This window comes from Dictyostelium discoideum (genome assembly GCF_000004695.1).
Source record: "Dictyostelium discoideum AX4 chromosome 2 chromosome, whole genome shotgun sequence".
Classification (NCBI taxonomy): domain Eukaryota; phylum Evosea; class Eumycetozoa; order Dictyosteliales; family Dictyosteliaceae; genus Dictyostelium; species Dictyostelium discoideum.
This window is the reverse complement of record NC_007088.5, coordinates 956,884-974,383: the sequence shown is the minus strand read 5'-3', so window position 1 is coordinate 974,383 and position 17,500 is coordinate 956,884. Positions and strand designations below refer to the sequence as shown.

At 22.5% G+C, this 17,500-nt stretch overlaps 7 protein-coding genes across 7 annotated transcripts in view; 4 read left to right on the top strand and 3 right to left on the bottom strand.

Moving 5' to 3' along the window:
• Positions 1-548, top strand: part of DDB_G0271884 (alcohol dehydrogenase) — a gene marked incomplete at both ends in the record, with an annotated part of 996 nt that extends 448 nt beyond the window's left edge. The window contains one exon of the mRNA XM_640352.2: positions 1-548. This exon is cut by the window's left edge and continues 448 nt beyond it. Within this exon, the coding sequence (XP_645444.2) occupies positions 1-548 (548 nt within the window).
• Positions 549-1,117: 569 nt separating this feature from the next.
• Positions 1,118-3,771, top strand: vps52C (Vps52 / Sac2 family protein; the record flags this gene model as incomplete). Its single annotated transcript, XM_640351.1, has 4 exons — positions 1,118-1,274; positions 1,348-1,455; positions 1,550-1,793; positions 1,884-3,771. The coding sequence occupies 4 exons, from the start codon at positions 1,118-1,120 to the stop codon at positions 3,769-3,771; spliced, it is 2,397 nt and encodes a 798-aa protein (XP_645443.1).
• Positions 3,772-3,914: 143 nt separating this feature from the next.
• Positions 3,915-4,763, bottom strand: DDB_G0271854 (hypothetical protein; the record flags this gene model as incomplete). Its single annotated transcript, XM_640350.1, has 1 exon — positions 3,915-4,763. One exon carries the CDS (start codon positions 4,761-4,763, stop codon positions 3,915-3,917), a length of 849 nt encoding a protein of 282 aa, XP_645442.1.
• A 668-nt stretch (positions 4,764-5,431) lies between these two features.
• Positions 5,432-7,050, top strand: DDB_G0271876 (hypothetical protein; the record flags this gene model as incomplete). The annotated part of the gene is made up of 2 exons (XM_640349.1): positions 5,432-6,482; positions 6,602-7,050. The coding sequence occupies 2 exons, from the start codon at positions 5,432-5,434 to the stop codon at positions 7,048-7,050; spliced, it is 1,500 nt and encodes a 499-aa protein (XP_645441.1).
• Positions 7,051-8,070: 1,020 nt separating this feature from the next.
• Positions 8,071-9,240, top strand: DDB_G0271852 (hypothetical protein; the record flags this gene model as incomplete). The annotated part of the gene is made up of 4 exons (XM_640348.1): positions 8,071-8,254; positions 8,370-8,609; positions 8,687-8,938; positions 9,047-9,240. The coding sequence occupies 4 exons, from the start codon at positions 8,071-8,073 to the stop codon at positions 9,238-9,240; spliced, it is 870 nt and encodes a 289-aa protein (XP_645440.1).
• A 503-nt stretch (positions 9,241-9,743) lies between these two features.
• Positions 9,744-13,433, bottom strand: gefS (Ras guanine nucleotide exchange factor; the record flags this gene model as incomplete). The annotated part of the gene is made up of 6 exons (XM_640347.1): positions 9,744-10,011; positions 10,120-10,424; positions 10,528-12,695; positions 12,771-13,005; positions 13,117-13,267; positions 13,429-13,433. The coding sequence occupies 6 exons, from the start codon at positions 13,431-13,433 to the stop codon at positions 9,744-9,746; spliced, it is 3,132 nt and encodes a 1,043-aa protein (XP_645439.1).
• A 1,732-nt stretch (positions 13,434-15,165) lies between these two features.
• DDB_G0271850 (hypothetical protein) lies at positions 15,166-17,367 on the bottom strand (the record flags this gene model as incomplete). The annotated part of the gene is made up of 1 exon (XM_640346.1): positions 15,166-17,367. The coding sequence occupies one exon, from the start codon at positions 17,365-17,367 to the stop codon at positions 15,166-15,168; it is 2,202 nt and encodes a 733-aa protein (XP_645438.1).
• Between the last annotated feature and the right edge of the window lie 133 nt (positions 17,368-17,500).

Below are 17,500 nucleotides of genomic sequence, written 5' to 3'. Positions count from 1 at the left end.
GTGGCTTGGGCCAGATTCTAATCCAAATGGCCAAGATATTGGGTGCCAAGGTCATCACTACAGTGTCGACACCAGAGAAAGAAGAAATTTGCAAAAAGTTGGGTGCTGATGTTATCATCAATTATAATCAAGGTAACAATTTAGAAGAGTTGGCCAAATTAGTTAAGCAATTGAATGATGGTAATGGTGTTGATGTGGTTTATGATGGTGTAGGTGCATCCACTTGGAAACAGTCATTATTGTCTTTGAAACCATTGGGTATGTTATGTTTAATTGGTAATGCAAGTGGTCCTGTACCACCAATTGACCCATTACTCTTGTCAACCAATGGTTCACTCTTTTTAACTCGTCCAACTTTGGCTCATTATATCGCTGAAAAAGGTTCAATGGAACAACGTATGACAGAAATTTTCTCTTGGGTTGAACAAGGTAAATTGGTTTTATCAAATCCAACAATTATCGATTTAGAAAGAGCATCAGATGCTCATAATCTTTTAGAAGGTCGTGCTTCAAAAGGTAAAATTTTATTAAAACCAGCTGATATTTAAATTTGGTTTAATAATAATAATATTAATAATAATAATAATAATAAATTTATAAATTATTTTTATACCTATTTATTTTATAATTATCAATAAATATAAAAAAAAAAAATTATTTATAAATATAAATAAAAAAAATAAAAAAAAAATAAAAATAAAAATTATTTGAAAATGATCAAATAATATAATAAAAATTAAAAATTTTTATTTATTCTATAATAATCTTAATTTTAATTTTATTCAAATAATAAATAAAAAAATAATACTTTTAAAGTTAAAGATAATTAAAATTTTTTTTGGAATTAACCAGAAAACAAATCGAAAATAAAAAAAAAAAATTATTTAAAAAAAAAAAAAAAAAAAAAAAAAATTACCAGTTTTTTTGAAAAAAAAAAAAAAAAAAAAAAAAAATCACAAAAGAAAAAAAAAAAAAAAATAAAATATTATTTATTGTGTAATATAATAACTACTACACTTCAAAAAAAAAAAAAAAAAGAAAAAAAAAAAAAATAATAGAAAATAATAAAAAAAAGGTGTATTTTTAATGTTATTACGATACAGATAATTAAAAAAAGATGAGTTCAACACCAAGTAAACATTTTATGAAACAATCATCTAAATTATTATTAGAAGATTTAAGAAAGGAAAGAGAAGAACTTGAAGATTTAGGTGAATTAGATATTACAACTATTTTAGGTTCTGATTTTGATGATGATTCAATATCTGCAGCTGGTAATTATTATATGTATATTTATTTATTTATTTATTTAATATTAATGATTATCATTATTTTTCACATATACAGATCAAGAATTAATTAAAGAAGCATTAATAAAAGGATATGATCTTAGACAATATTCAAAAGATGTTGAAAATAATTTAAATCAAATGGATAAAATGACAATTAATGATTGTAAGTATATATAAGAAAACACATAGATAATAGATTAAAGATGTTAATACATATTATTATTATTATTCTTATTTTTAAATTTAATTATAATTAGATTTTCAAGAAAGAGATAATTTTTTAACATTATATACACAAATTCAAGTTGTTGATGGAGTATTAGAAACATTAGAAACAATGTTAAATAATTATTATAATGATTTAAAAAGTATTGGTTCAGAAATGAATTCACTTCAAGAAAGATCAATGTCAATGAATCATAAATTAAATAATAGAAAATTATTTGATGAAAAATTATCAAAATTTTTAGATGCTGTAATTATTGATCCTGAATTTTATAGGTAATATTTATTACACATAAACATATTATAATAGAAAAAAAAAAAAAAAATAAAAAAAAAACTAACTTTTTATTTATTTATTTAAAAAAGTGATTTAACAAATTCAAAAAATGGTATTGATGATTATTATATTTCAAATTTAACAAAATTAGATACAAAGATAACATTATTTGATGATTATAAAAAGATATCACCAACAATTTGTGCAATGAATGAACCACAATTAAGTAAATTAACAGTGGCATCAATTCAAAAGATTCAAAAATATTTAGCAACAACTTTAAATTCAAATTTTAAGAAATTAGCAGAAAAGAAACAAAAACAAAAACAATTGGCAAATATGGGTTACCTATTTCAATTCTTATTTAAATATTCACAATATATTGCAAGTGAAGTAATTTTATCATATGTTGAAAATAATGAAAAGTATTTCACATCATTCTATAAAGCATATGTTAGTGCGTTATTAAAATTATTAGAAGATGGTGCACCTGGTAAAAATGATTTCATTAATATTGGTACTGGTAAAATTAAAAGTTTATTTAATTCAACACCAAGTAAAAATAGTAATAATAATAATAATGGACAACAGCAACAACAGCAACAACAACAACAATTACATACAACATTTTCAATGGGTAATAGATGCGAATTATTAGTTAAAGAAGTTTTAGAATTACCACCAATTGAACCACCACAATCATCAAGTTCAATACCATTTTTAGAAGCAGCTTTAGAATTTATACCGATTGTAAATACTAATAATAATAATAGCAATAGTAATAGTAATAATAATTCAAAAGAATCAGGTAAAGAATTACCATCAGTAAAATATTCATTTGATCAATTATTTAGATCAATGATTTATTTTTTAATGGATATTTTAGGTTCAGAAACATTATTTGTAAAGGATTTCTTTTTAGGTGGTGAGGATATTATTTTATCAATATTTACACGTTCAATTAATCATTTGGTTGAAGTTACAGAGAATTATCTTGCTAATAGTTATGATGTGGTTGGATTGGTATTGATGATATCAATGTTGTATCGTTATAGATCAATGATGAATGAACGTGGTGTAAATGCATTGGATAAACCATTCGATAGATTGATTGCAATGATTTCCAATAGATTTGTAAAATTATTCTCATTGTATTTGGATCATATTAAAAATACATCGATTAAAGATTTAAAAGCTGGTATCTCTTGTAATTCACCACATTATGTAATTAGAAAGTATGCAGATTTCATAACAACAATTCAAGCGGTTTCTGCAAACATTCCAACACAATGTGAGTGTCAAAATATTCTATGTAAAGCAGTTGCAGAGTTGAAGGATAGTTGTAATGGGTTAATCAATAGATTGGTACAAGAAATCGAATCAAAAGATGATCAAATCATATTCTTGGCTAATAACTATGCCATTGTGGTTCAATCGATCCAAGAATACGTCGTTAGTAGTAATGGCACTGGTGGTACCGCTACCAATGGTGACATTATACCACCTGATCAAGATATAACCATTAAACCATTCTATAAAAGTTTTCAATCAGTTGCAAAGAAATATGTTGATACTCAAATCGCAAATCTAAAATATTTATCACATTTCATCTCTTTCTCTTGGGAATGGGGTCCATTGGTTGAATCAAATGTTAAAATCGATCTCAAAGAGAATCCTTCTTTCAACACTTCAAATGTTACAAAGATTCTTCATGCTTTCGAACAAAATTGGAGATCTGCTATAGCTGCAATTCGTAACAACTCTATCAATCATTTCTCTCAATGTCAATATGCTCAAACTCAAATCTTTAATTTAGTAATCACTGAAATTTACACTTGCTATCGTATGTTGGCAATTATCATTGATAAATATTTCGATTCTTTAAAATCTGATCCAAATTTTAAATCTGATAAAATCATTGATGAAATGAAAGAAATGAATCCAAGTTTAAATTTAAAATATATTTATCAAGAATAAAAAATTAATGAAAAAAATAAAATAATAATAATAACAATAATAATTAAAATAAATAATTAAAATAAATAATTAAAATAAATAATTAAAATAAATAAATAAAATAATGATAAAATAATATTTTTTATTTTTTTATTTTTTATTTTTTATTTATTCATCATATTTGATAATTTTAATTTAACTTGTTTCCATTCAGAATCGATTATACTATATCTAATTGAATTTCTTTTACGACCATCTGGCATAATTCTTTCATGTCTAATGATACCTTCTTTGATGGCACCAATTCTTAAGATTGCTTTTTGAGAAGCTTCATTTAATTCATCAGTTGTAAATTGAACACGAATTGCATTCATTTCTTCAAATGCAAATTTTAATAATAGATATTTACATTCAGTATTTACTCCTGATCTTTGAATTGATTTACTTAACCAAGTATGTCCAATCTCAAGTTTTCTATTCACAATATCAACTTTCCAAAATCTAGTTGATCCAATGATTTTTCCATTTTCATTATTTATAATTACAAATGGTATAACAGTACCATTGGAAGCTCCTCCCATTGCTATATCAATATATTTATCAACTGTTGTTGGGCCTGGTACAATCGTTACTTTTAAATTCCATAATTCACCATCTGTTGATGCTTTTAAAATGTCATCTCTATCTTCAATTTTCATTTTTCTTAATGTTACTAATTTACCAATTAATGTTGGTGATGGTAATTGTAGTTGTTGTGGTTGTTGTTGTTGCACTAATTGTTGTGGTTGTTGAATATCTAATAGAATTTCAGGTTTATATGTAGCTGTGGCAGTAGTGGTTCTACTATTAATAACATTGGATGAAAATTGATTATTAATATTTCTATTATTGATAGGTATATTATTTTCTTGTCTTAATATCATTTTATTACCACCAATAATAGAGAAGTTTCTCTTAAATATTATTGATGCTGATGGTTTTAAAATTCTAGACTTTAAAACTAAATTAAACATTTTATTTTATTTTTTTTTTTTTTTTTTGTTTTTTTCAAATAAATATTTAACAGGGACTGATTTGTTGCTTTTTAAAAAAAATCAAAAAAGTAAAAATAAAAAAAACAAAAAAAAAAAAAAAAAAAAAGAAACAATGCAACGTGGCAACTTATTTTCAATTTCTTTTTTTAATAAAAAGAAAAATGGAATTTTTAGAAAATTCCAAAGTTTTGTTATGGATGTATTAAAAATTTATTATTAAATTACTAATTAGTATATTATAAACTGTTTATTTTTTATTTATAAATAATTTTTTGTGTAATTTTTTTTTTTTTTTTTTTTTTTTTTTCTCAAGATTCTAAGCTTTCTATTTTTAGTTTGTCAATATTCAAAAAAAAAAAAAAAAAAAAAAACACCCCCGCATCACACCCACAAACCCAATAAAAAAATGGAGTTTTATGGTAAATATCAAAAAAGTAACAACAAAAAATTCAAATGTTACAACAAATTTTTTGTGTGTGATTTAAATCTCAATTGTTTTTATTATTTTTTTATTTTTTTTTTTTTTTTTTTTTTTATTATTTGTGGTGACCCTAAATCTCAATTTTTATATTATTTTTATTTTTATTTTTATTTTTTATTATTATTATTTTTTTTAATACACATTTTGAAAAAAGGTGAAAAAAAAAATGGAAGAAAATAATATTGTACAACCTCAATGTAATAATGAATGTTTAGAACATCCATCAGAAATAATTAAATCAGTTTGTATTGAATGTGAAGAACCAGTATGTATCATATGTATAACAAGCGATAAACATAGAAGTCATACATTTAAATTACTTAAAGATGAATATGTTTCTCCAATGATTTCAAAATTAAAAAAAACAATTCCAATTTTTAAAAACTTTTCAAAATCCATAGAAAAAGTTTTAAAGAAATCAGATATGGAACATGAAGAAAAAAAAAGCAAACTTGAAAAAATCGGTAATATAGTTAAAACTGAAGCTGATAGAATCATAAGACATGTTACATTGGTTCTAAATAATTTATTAAGTGAAATTTCCACAGAATGTCAAAAATGTGATGATATCCATATGCATATTGATCAAAAATTGAAAACAATTAAATCATCAATTTCACACCTTTCAGATTTATATGATAATGAAAATGAAATTCAAACATCTAATTATGTAGCAGTTTTAAAACATTATGAACAATCAAAAAAATTACTATCAAGTTTGGATGACCCATTACCAAATTATCGTAATATTACATTTTCAATTGAACCTGATCAAATTCAATTAATAAAAGATATTTTATATGAGAAAACTTTTAAAATAATTGGTGAATCTCAAGATGATTTTATAATACCAAAAAATCCTTCTGAAATTTTAGATGAACCAATAAATGATGATGATAAAAATAATACAACAAACATTATTAATAATAATAATAATAATAATAATAATAATAATAATAATAATAATAATAATAATAATAATAATAAAAATAATAATAATAATAATAATAATAAAACAGATGAAAATGATATTTCTATTGAAAAAGAAGAGGGTGTTATATCATTTAATAACCAATTTCGCGAACAATTAGTACAAGAAAAAATTTATGAACATCTTTTGAAATCTCAAATGCAATTAAATATTAAATCCCAACAACAAGAAGAAAAACTATCTTACATAGTACCACAAAATAAAGTTTTAAAAAAAACTATATTTGGTAATATTTTTTTAATTATATATACTAATAATAAGAAATGAATATTTTAAAATTGTACTAATTATTATTTTTTTTTTTTTTCTTTTTTTTTTTTTTTTTTTTTTTTTTTTTTTTTTTAGATGGTGTAGAATTTACAATCTATGAAAATGGAGGTATTGTTCCTGAAACTGAAAATATTGCAATTGGAGTTGGCCAAAATTTACCACCAATTTTTCCATCCTCTTGTATAAGATTATTGTTGCCAGATGGATTTAACCAATCACTTAAGTCATTGCCACCATCAATTGAAAATCTTTATATTTTCAATATTGATTATCAACTTGTGAAAGGTTCAATTCCAAATTCTGTAAGCTATATTTATTTTTGTGATGGGTTTAGCCAAAAGTTGGCAAATGGTGTAGTTCCTGAAAATGCTATTGCTATTTCATTGCATGATATCCTATTTGCACCATCAGATGATTTCGTTTCAGGTGAAACCTTAGTTTATGTCACAGAGTCATTCAAACAATTTCATTGCTTAAAAAGAAATTCAGAAACAAAATTTGAATTGGGAAAATATCAATATTAATAGTCTTAAGACCTCATGTTCTTTTTTTTGTGCGTGTGTAAAAATAAAATTCTGAAAAAAAAAAAAAAAAAAAAAAAAAAAACTAAAAATAAAAAACAAATAATAAAAAAAAATTAAATATAAAAAAATAAGTGGTAGAGTTTTAAAATTTATATATAAAAAAAAAAAATAAAAAAAGACATTTAAAATATTTTAATATCCGCACAAATACATTTTAAATGTTTTTTTGTTTTTTTTTTTTTTTTTTTATATTTTAATTTTAAAACTCTAATACTTATTTAAAAAAAAAAGAAAAAAAGTAAAAAAATGATTTGTTGTTATTGTCACATTTTTGAAATGAAAAGAAAAAAATACCATTTTGGGAAAGTTACATTGATGATTTTTATTTTTTACATTTTGTTTTTAAAAAAAAAAAAAAAACAACAAAGCATATTACAAACTCCAACCCGATTTTTTATTTTTTAAAAAAAAAAAAAATTAAAATTAAAATAATTTAAACGTTTTTATTTTAAAATAAAAAAAAAAAACCTTTTTATTTTTTAGGGGGTCAGTTTTAATGTTTGCGAAGGTTACAACTCCAACAAAATAAAAATTCTCCATAGAGTCAAAACAAAAATAAAAAACAATAGAATTAAAACAATGATATCACAATTTGTTTTCTGAATTAATTCAAGTTATCGCGACATGGAATTGATATTTTTGGAAATAATCCCAACACCAATCTTTTTTTAAAATAATTAAAAATAATTTTTTTTTTTTTTTTTTAATGCTTACAATATACAAACAATTTTTTTTTTTTTCTCTTTTATTTAAAATAAGAGTTGTAAGGTGGGAACTTAAAATATTTACTAAAAAATATTTATTTTTAAACCAAAGGGGAAAAAAAAAAAATAAAAAAAAAAAATTAAATTAAAAATTAATTATATAGTTATTATATAATAATTAAATAAATAATTAAAATAAATAAATAAATAAATAAAATAATAAAATATTGCAATAAATTTTTTTTTTTTAAACATAATGAATTCTTCTTCGGTAAATTTAGCCGACCTCCCAAAGTATCCAAATTTATATGGATATGAACCAAGTCAAGGATTATCAATAGCAGCTATTGTGTGCTTTTCAACAGTGTCTCTTGTATTAATAATTTTATCAATAAAATTTAAAAAGTTTTATTTTTTAGTTGCACCTGGTGCAGGAATTGGTAAGGGGGGCAATTAAAAAGAAAAATAAAGGAAAAAAAAAAGAAATTACTAAAATGATTACTAATTACTTTTCTATTTTAAAAAAAAAAAAATTAATTAAATAAATATATACAGTTACAGTCATAGGATATGCAATTAGAATTAAGAGTGCCCAAGACACCCATGTCCTTGGAACATATATTGCAACTACATTACTTATTCTATTACCACCAACTGCTTTAGCAGCTGTTTTTTTATTTGCCCAACTTGGTAAAATTATGAAAAGAACTGGAATACAACATCCAATTTTTAAACCAAACGTTGTTAAATATTTATTTTTAATAGTGGATATATTTTCAATTATTATTCAAGGAGGTAATTATTATTTATTTATTTATTTATTTATTTATTTACTTAATTAATTATTTAATATTTTTTTAAAATAAAATTAGCTGGTGGCGCACTTTTAGCTCAATCAGCAGATAATCCTGATTTAGATAAGCCAGCAAAAGGTGTGATGTTAACAGGATTATGTATAGCTTTATGTTCATTCACATTATTCTTTTTTTTAATAATATATTTATATATTAAGGTATTAAAAGTACAAGAAGAGGATAAAAAATGGAGAATTATATTTATTGCTTTATTTGCAAGTGGTATATTAATTATTTTAAGAAGTATATATCGTGTTGCAGAATATGCAGGTAAGTTTTTTTATTTATTTTTTTTATTTTTTTTCTCTATTTCTTCGAAATTTTAATTAAAACTAATGTAAAATTATTAATTAAATAATTAATATTATAAATTATTAGGCGGTTATCATTCAGCAGTTATGATTAACGAACCTTTATTCTATGGTTTGGATACTCTCCCAATGTTTTTATTAATGTGTATTTGGATTCCATTCCACCCAGGTTTCGTATCATTAAGTAAAAAGAAAGAAAACAAAGAAGAAGATAAGAAAAATTATGATACAGAAACTAGAAATGGGGTTGAATTAGAATAAATTAATTATTTTTATTATTATTTTTATTCCAATAATAATAAAAAAAAAAAAATAATTAAATGTAAATTTAAAATAACTTGTTTAAAAAAAAAAAAAAAAATTGTATTTTAAAAAATAAATAAATAAATTGTTGGAAAACTCGAATCCAAAAAGGAGCTAAGCTTTTATTTAAATTACTATTGTTACAAATATTTTATCATATTTTGTTATTTATATCTTTTTTTTTTTTTTTTCTTTTTTTTTTTTTTTTCTTTTTTTTTTTTTTAATATTTTGTTTTATAAATAGAGAGAGTAAATAAATATCTTCTTCTTTTAAAAAGAGGATTATTATTATTATTATTATTATTATTATTATTATTATTATTATTATTATTATTATTATTATTATTATTATTATTATTATTATTATTATTATTATTATTATTATTATTATTATTATTATTATTATAAATTGTTATTATTATTTTCAGAATTATTATTTATATCGATGTTAATTTTTTTTTTTATTTTGGTTCGAGAGCAATTGATAAATCATAAAGTTCTTTATCATCTAAAATTGGGAAATTTAATAAGAAAGTATTTAATGGTTCTTCAGGTTGGAAAGTGTATGGAGTTTCTTGGAATCTACTAAGATCAGCCCATGCTTGGTAAAGTAATTCTCTCTTTTTAAAATTAATTAATGGTCCAATATTTGCTGCTGCTGGATCCGTTGATGAAATATTATCAGTATTACCTTCTTCAATAAATGTAATATCTGTTAAATTAAATCCTCTATTTAAAATTTAAAATTAAAAAAAAAAAAAAAAATTATTATTATTATTAAATTAATAAATAAACCTCTATTGAATATTTTTTTTTAAAAAAAAAAAAAATACATACAAATATGGAATACATGGTAATTGTACAGTTGATAAATGATCTCTATAATTTTTAAAAGATTTCTTTGAAGAGAAAATTCTTTCCAATTCAGTTAAAATTGAAATAGCAGATGATGATAACTTTTTCTTTGTTTTCTTTAATCTATGAACACAAGTTAAATTTAAACCAGCATTTAAACCCATTAAAGAATTGAAATTATTCATCTTTAATAAATATTTACCAACTTCACAAAACTTTTCAAAAATTTTAATTCTTTTTTCTTTTTTTGGTTCCATTAAAATAACATATGCAACCCAAAATGAAAACTATTATAAAAAAATAATAATAATATATAAGTAAATAAATTTTTTTTTTTTTTTTTTTTTTAATTATTATTATTATTATTAAATAATTTTTTTTTTTACTTACTTGAGTTGATTTTGAAATCATTCTCATAATTGTTGGTGATTTATACTTTAATTTTGGTTTATTAAAATTTTGATTTAATAATTCTCTTGCTTCCAAATCTTTAAAGATAGAGAAATCTATTAGAGTTAATTGTTGAGCAATTGATTGAGCACTCCATTCAGAGAATAATTCAATTGGAGATAAGATTGAATCCTCTTCAAAAGAGATTCTTGGTGGCATTTGAAATAGGAGTTCAAATTTAACTTCACGATCTTGAATCATTTTATCCAATAAACCACGTAATAATCTAGACAATTCTGAATAGCCTTCATTTGAATTTGCCAAATTATTAATGAAAAAGTAAATTTGATCGATAACATCTTGATCGAAATCCGATGATTGATTTTCAATCCAATATTTTAAAACCACGATTACCTTTTGTTGAATTGTGCTAATTTTAGTGGGTACAGTACTATACCATTCTGGTACGTAGAAACGTTCTATCAACTTTGTGAATAGAACACCAGGTGAAGCGAATGATTGATAGGTGGTGATAAAAGTTTTAAGGAATTTACTATCGTATGAAGTTTCCGAAGTTAACATTAACACCAATTGGTTCAATGTAACCTTTAATATTGAACCATCTTTTGGTACGGTTGGTATGGTTTTAATGGTTTTCAATTCATCCCAAATATTAATTGTATCAATGGTTGATGGTGATCTAATTCTATTTTGAATGGATGCTTGATTATGATCGGCCGATGCAGAATGTTGTTGATTTCTAATGAAAGCAATTGAAGAACAAACATAACAATAGGTTACGGTTGCAGCTAATAATCTTGACATTGAACTGATTAATTCTCTAGTTAAACAAGCCAATTGTACCACTATTTTCTCTGTTTCTGATGATTTATTTCTTGACATCCAATCGATTTCAAGACTAGCTTGTAAACCCAACACTCTTACACAAGTTGAAAGATGAGCTATAGCTGTGATAAGATTCTTTTTCAATGCTAATAAATTGTGAATACCAATGACAGAATCTTTAACCTCATCAAGATTATACCATTGATAACCTCCATCCACTGATTTACCAGAGAAGAATTCTGATGCTTGTGGTCCTCTACCAAGTTTATTTACAACTTGAGTAATTAATTTACCACCTGGATGAGTTGATGCTTGACCAGTTAAAATAAATAATACCTGTAAATGTTCAAAGATTTTCATTAATGATTGATTCAAATGGGCATTGTTTGATATCTCTGGTGTTACCACTTGTTCATTGACTAAATCCAATAGATTCAAAGTTTCATCCTCTAAATTCTCTGCTATATTTTGTAAACCTTCAACATTTTGTAATGAAACTGCTAAACCATCTTTTCTACCCATAGTTTTCTTTTGTTGATCTGCTGCTTGATTAGTTGAATGTCTAACTCTGATTGATCTTCTACCAGATGCTGTCTTTAAAAAACTATCAGAACTTGATCCTGTTTTTATATTAATTGTAGTTGTTGTAGTTGTAGTTGTTGTCATAATTATATTTTGTTGTTGTTGTTGTTGTTGTTGTTGCTGCTGTTGTAATAGTTTACTACTTGCTGTCAATGGTGCAGTACCATATTGTTGTAAATTTGGTTGTGATTGATGGTATTGTGATGTTGGACTACTATTTGATGCAGATTGATTACCACTACTATTATTATTATTTGTTGGTAAGAATAAATCAGTTAAATGTGGTGCTGATGATGAATTATTACTACCACTACTTGAATTTAATTGATTCTTTGATTCAGTTGTTGGTGGTGGTGAAGATGATAAACCACTTGCACCACCATTTAATAATGGTGATAATTTATTTTTAATCTCTAATCCATTAGCTTCTGTTAATGATGATCTTGATGTCATTAATCCTGTTGGTGGTGGTGGTAAATTTGAAAAATCAATTGGTGGTAATGATGTTAAATCTAATGGTGTATTATTATTTAATATTAATGATGATGCTGATGGTGGTGGTGGTGGTAAATCTTCTAATGTAATACCACTCGCCATTTGATGTAATGAATCATATGATATTGAATTTGATATACTTATATTTGCATTTGATATTGTTGATGTTGATGTTGATGTTGGTGGTGGTGGTAATTGATCTATTGGTGGTAATTGTTGTTGCTGTTGAAGTTGTTGTTGTAATTCTTTAAAAATAAATAAAAAAGCGAATTAATATTATTTTTGGTATATTATACATAATAATAATAATTCATACATACCATTATTTATTTGAAGAGCTTGTATATTTAGAGTACTTTGTCTTCTTTGTGTTTGTAAAGTTTCAATACATTTTGAAAAACATGCATAAAACTTGTCAACTTCAGGTTTATATGCGAAATTGACACCGAAATATTCTACATTGGAACTTTGAGATGATACTTGTTTTATCTCTAAAAATAGATCACTACATTTTGTGATCTCACTATTGGTTCTAACCCATTTATTAAAAATACACTATCATTATTGTAAGATTGGATAAGTGTAAAGTTAGTTTATTTTAATTATTTAACCAAACAAAAAAAAGAAAAAAAGAAAAAAAAAAAAAAAAAAAAAAAAAAAACATACCCTATTATCAGTTGAAATCGCAACTAATCTAAATTTTGAATCTATATTACTTTTTAAAACTTCTAATCTACATAAAGAATCATCTATATTTTTCCAAAAACCATCTGTTTTTTGGCATAAGATAGCTGTAATTCCGATTAAACTTACTTCTCTATATATATAATAATAATTTTTGAATTAGTATAACTTTATTTTATTTTATTTTTTTTATTTTTTCTATATTTGGTTTTTTTTTTTATTCATTCAATTATTTTTATTTTTTTTATTTTTTATTTTTTTCAAAAGATATATGATATGTATAAATATATTTACCCCATTTTTTATTTTTTATTTTTATATCTAGTTTTTTATTTTTATTTTTATTTTTATTTTTTTTTATTTGAAAAATACACTTGGGAGAGAGTGAAGTATATTTAAAATAAGAGGTCTTATTTTATTATTACTATTTTTTTTTTTTAAAATTAATTTATTATTAATTTTTTTTTTTTTTGTTATTTTACTGTATTTAGGATTATTAAAATTATATGTACATAAAAAATTATATGAAAGTGCGTTATTTGAACCACCAAAAAAAAAAAAAAAAAAAAAAAAAAAAAAAAAAAAAAAAATTTTTTTTTTTTTTAAATATTTTTTTTAATTTTTTTTAGTATAATCCACAGTTTGCGAATTTTGATATTTTTAAAATAAAATAATAAAAAAATAAAAATAAAAAAAAAAAATAAATAAAAAAAAAAAAAAAAAACAATGCTTACCCAAAATAGACAAAACCAATAAATGGAAGTTATTCAAATAATATGAATTTATTTTTTATTTGTTCTTTTCTTTTTTTTTTTTTTTTTTTTTCTTTTTTTTTTTTTTTTTTTTTTTGTGGATTTTTATTTATTTATTTATTTAATATTTTTGGTTTTTTTAAATTGGGTTTTTTTTTTTTTTTTTTCCAATTTATTAGTTTTTTTTTTTTTTAAAAAAAATTATATAATTTGTGGCACACATCTTGAGATCATAGTATTTTTATTTAGATTCTACACCACTATTTTTTAGTGGGTGGTACTATTTTTAGGACTAAAAAAAAAAAAAAAAAAAAAAAAAAAAAAAAATCTGTTTGAAGTATTGTTTGTCATTAAAGGAAAAGCAGTTAAAACCAATCTGAATATCTTTGGATATAGGTTTTCAAAAATAATTATTAAAAAAACAATTTAAAAAAAAAAAAAAAAAAAAAATGAAAAAATAATTTTGATCAGATTCCAAAAAGATTGGATGATTGTTTTATTTAAATTTTTAAAATTTTTAATTCCAAATGTGTTAATATTTGAATATTATTATTTTTATTTAATTTTTTTATTATTATTATTATACAAAATCCGGTGTAGTAAATTAATTAAATAATGAAAAAAAATAAAAAAAATCATTATGTTTTAAAATTCACCACTCTCCCAAATTTTTTATTTTTTTTGGCCACTCAGCCAAGATATTTAATTTTTTTTTGAAAAAAAAAAATATCCAAGATTAATCTTTTTTTTTCCCTGGTACTCATTTATTAATAATGAAAAGTATTAAAACTTGGATTGCACTAGTTTTGAATTTTAAAAATAAAATTTCATTGTTACCCTTTTTCGTTGTAATATGTTTTTTTTTTTTTTTTATTTTTTATTTTTTTATTTTTTTTTTTTTTTGAAAAAGGGTTAATTTTACTCAAAATTGGAATAACTTATTTTAATTAATAAAAAAATTAATTTGATTCATTGGTTTATTAATATTTTTTTTTTTATTTTTTTTTTTTATTTTTTTTTAATTTTTTTTTTTTTTTATTTGATTAATTATTTGTTCGTTTATTTACAACAACGCCGCCGCATTTAATAATTATCAATTAATTAATATTCCACTCTTTAATTATTAACTAAAAAGGAATCGCTCATATATCTTTGGTTTTTTTTTTTTTTTTTTTGAGTTTTTATACACTTTTTGACTATAATTACAATTCTAATTTTTTTTTTTTTTTTTTTTGAAATTGGTCTAATTTTATATTATTATTATTATTTTTTTATTATTTTATCTAGTTGTAACAGGTTTAGAAGTATTTAAAATTACACCATGATTATAGTTTTGATTTCCTTTGTTATTATTATTGTTATTGTTATTATTATTGTTGTTGTTGTTGTTGTTGTTGTTGTTGTTGTTGTTGTTGTTACCTTGGATGGTTTCAGGTTCACCATCTGGTTGTTCTTTTTGTTTAATTTCAGCAGCCCATAATAAACTTGCCATTTCATCTTGTCCAAAAGTTCTTCCATTTGAAGTAGTTGTAGTGGTACTAGTTGAATTTGAAGGTGGGGTTGTAGTTGGAGCAGATGATAGAGACATTTGTGGAGCAGAGTTTGGAATACGACCTCTTTTTGGAGCAATTGTTGGAGAAACTTCTGGTGATGATGATGAATTTTCACTTGCACCATTATTATTATTATTCATATTTCCACCATTATTATTTTGATTATTATTATTATTATTATTTTGATTATTATTATTATTATTTTGATTATTTTGATTATTTTGATTTTGATTATTATTATTATTGTTATTGTTATTATTATTATTATTGTTATTATTATTATTTTGATTACTCATAATGTTATTATTTAATATATGACTACTATAACTATTATGACGAATTTGTGGATTTTTACGAGTTTTAACAACGATTGAAAATGGTTGAGAAACAGAGATGATAACTGGATTATTGTAAGATGCATTATTTGGACGAACTACAGCGATAAATGTTAAATTCCATTCTTTACCCCAAGTACCTTTAGTCATTTTCAAACCTTGGAAAACGGCTAAACCTTGGCCATTGAATGCTTCGGTAAAGTTTTCAACACTATCAATTTGAAGTTTACCTTTGTGATCGGTCACAATACCAATTGTAATAACACTTGCAGTTGTTAAATTAGTACCAGCCATAGCAGAGGCGGCTTTCAAATCGACTTTAACTTTGAATGGTGTATCTAAACGACGATTTTTCCAAACTACTTTTGATGAAGGTTGTTGTACAACTTGAATACATGATGGTCTTGTTGCAGATGGATTCTTTTGAATATATTCCAACATTTTCTCACGAATTGTCATCAACTGTTTTGGTGATGGTGCAATACTACTATTATTACCAGAAATTGTTGGTGATTTACCAATTCCACCACCTTGTTGTTGTTGAGCTTGTTGTTGAGCTTGTTGTTGTTGTTGCATTTGTAATTGTTGTTGTTGCATATGTTGTTGCATTTGTAATTGTTGTTGAATTTGTTGATGTTGTTGCATTTGTGAAGGTAATTTAATATGAGTTAAATCGATTGTAGAATGAGTTCCACTATTATTCTTTCTCATTGAAGATGAATTATTATTATTATGATGATTACCATAATGAGATCTAATTACATTATTATCGTCATCAATGTGAGGGGATTCATTATCACTACCTCCATATGCATCTTCTGGTGAATTATTATCATTACTATCGAAACTATCAGGACATGAATTTTCATCTTCATCAAAAGTACCTTCTGAATTCTCTTCAACATCTGAACCATGATGTTTATTATTATTATTATTTATATTTATATTATTATTTATATTATTATTATTTATATTATTTATATTATTATTATTTTCATTTAATGGATTGTGTAACATTTCTTCGTGACATAATAAACGTGATACTTTCATTCTTTTATTTCTAAAATCAAATAATGGTGTAGATTCGTCGCCGCTATTACTACTACTATTATTGTTATTATTATTGTTACTATTATTATTATTATTATTATTTACATCCATTAAAATTCTTTTTTTATTATCATCGGTTGTATTATTTGAAATTAAATCACCAATCGATGAAGTCGAATATGACATTCTACCAGTGATTGTACTGTTATTGTCTGGACTAATACCAACAATTGATTTAAAAGTATTAATTTTATCAGTATTTTTAGAAATAGTTTCAAACCATTGTAATAATAAATCCATTCCTTTATCCAAACTCGATATATTATTCTTTACTATATATTTCTCTAGTATCATTTGTAATTTACTCCAATTTGTAATTTCATGTTTAATGTTGTTATTATTATTATTATTATTATTATTATTATTATTATTATTTGGGTTATTATTATTATTATTATTATTATTGTTGTTGTTGTTGTTATTATTATTATAATTGTTATTGTTATTCATTTGTAATGAATTCTTTTGCTGTGATTCACTCATCTTTTCATTTTAATTTTTTTTAATAATAATTAAAAAAAAAAAAAGTTTTATTATTATTATTATTATTATTATTAATTAATATAGTTATTATTTTTATGGGTTATTGAAAATATTAAAAATAGGTGTAAAAAAA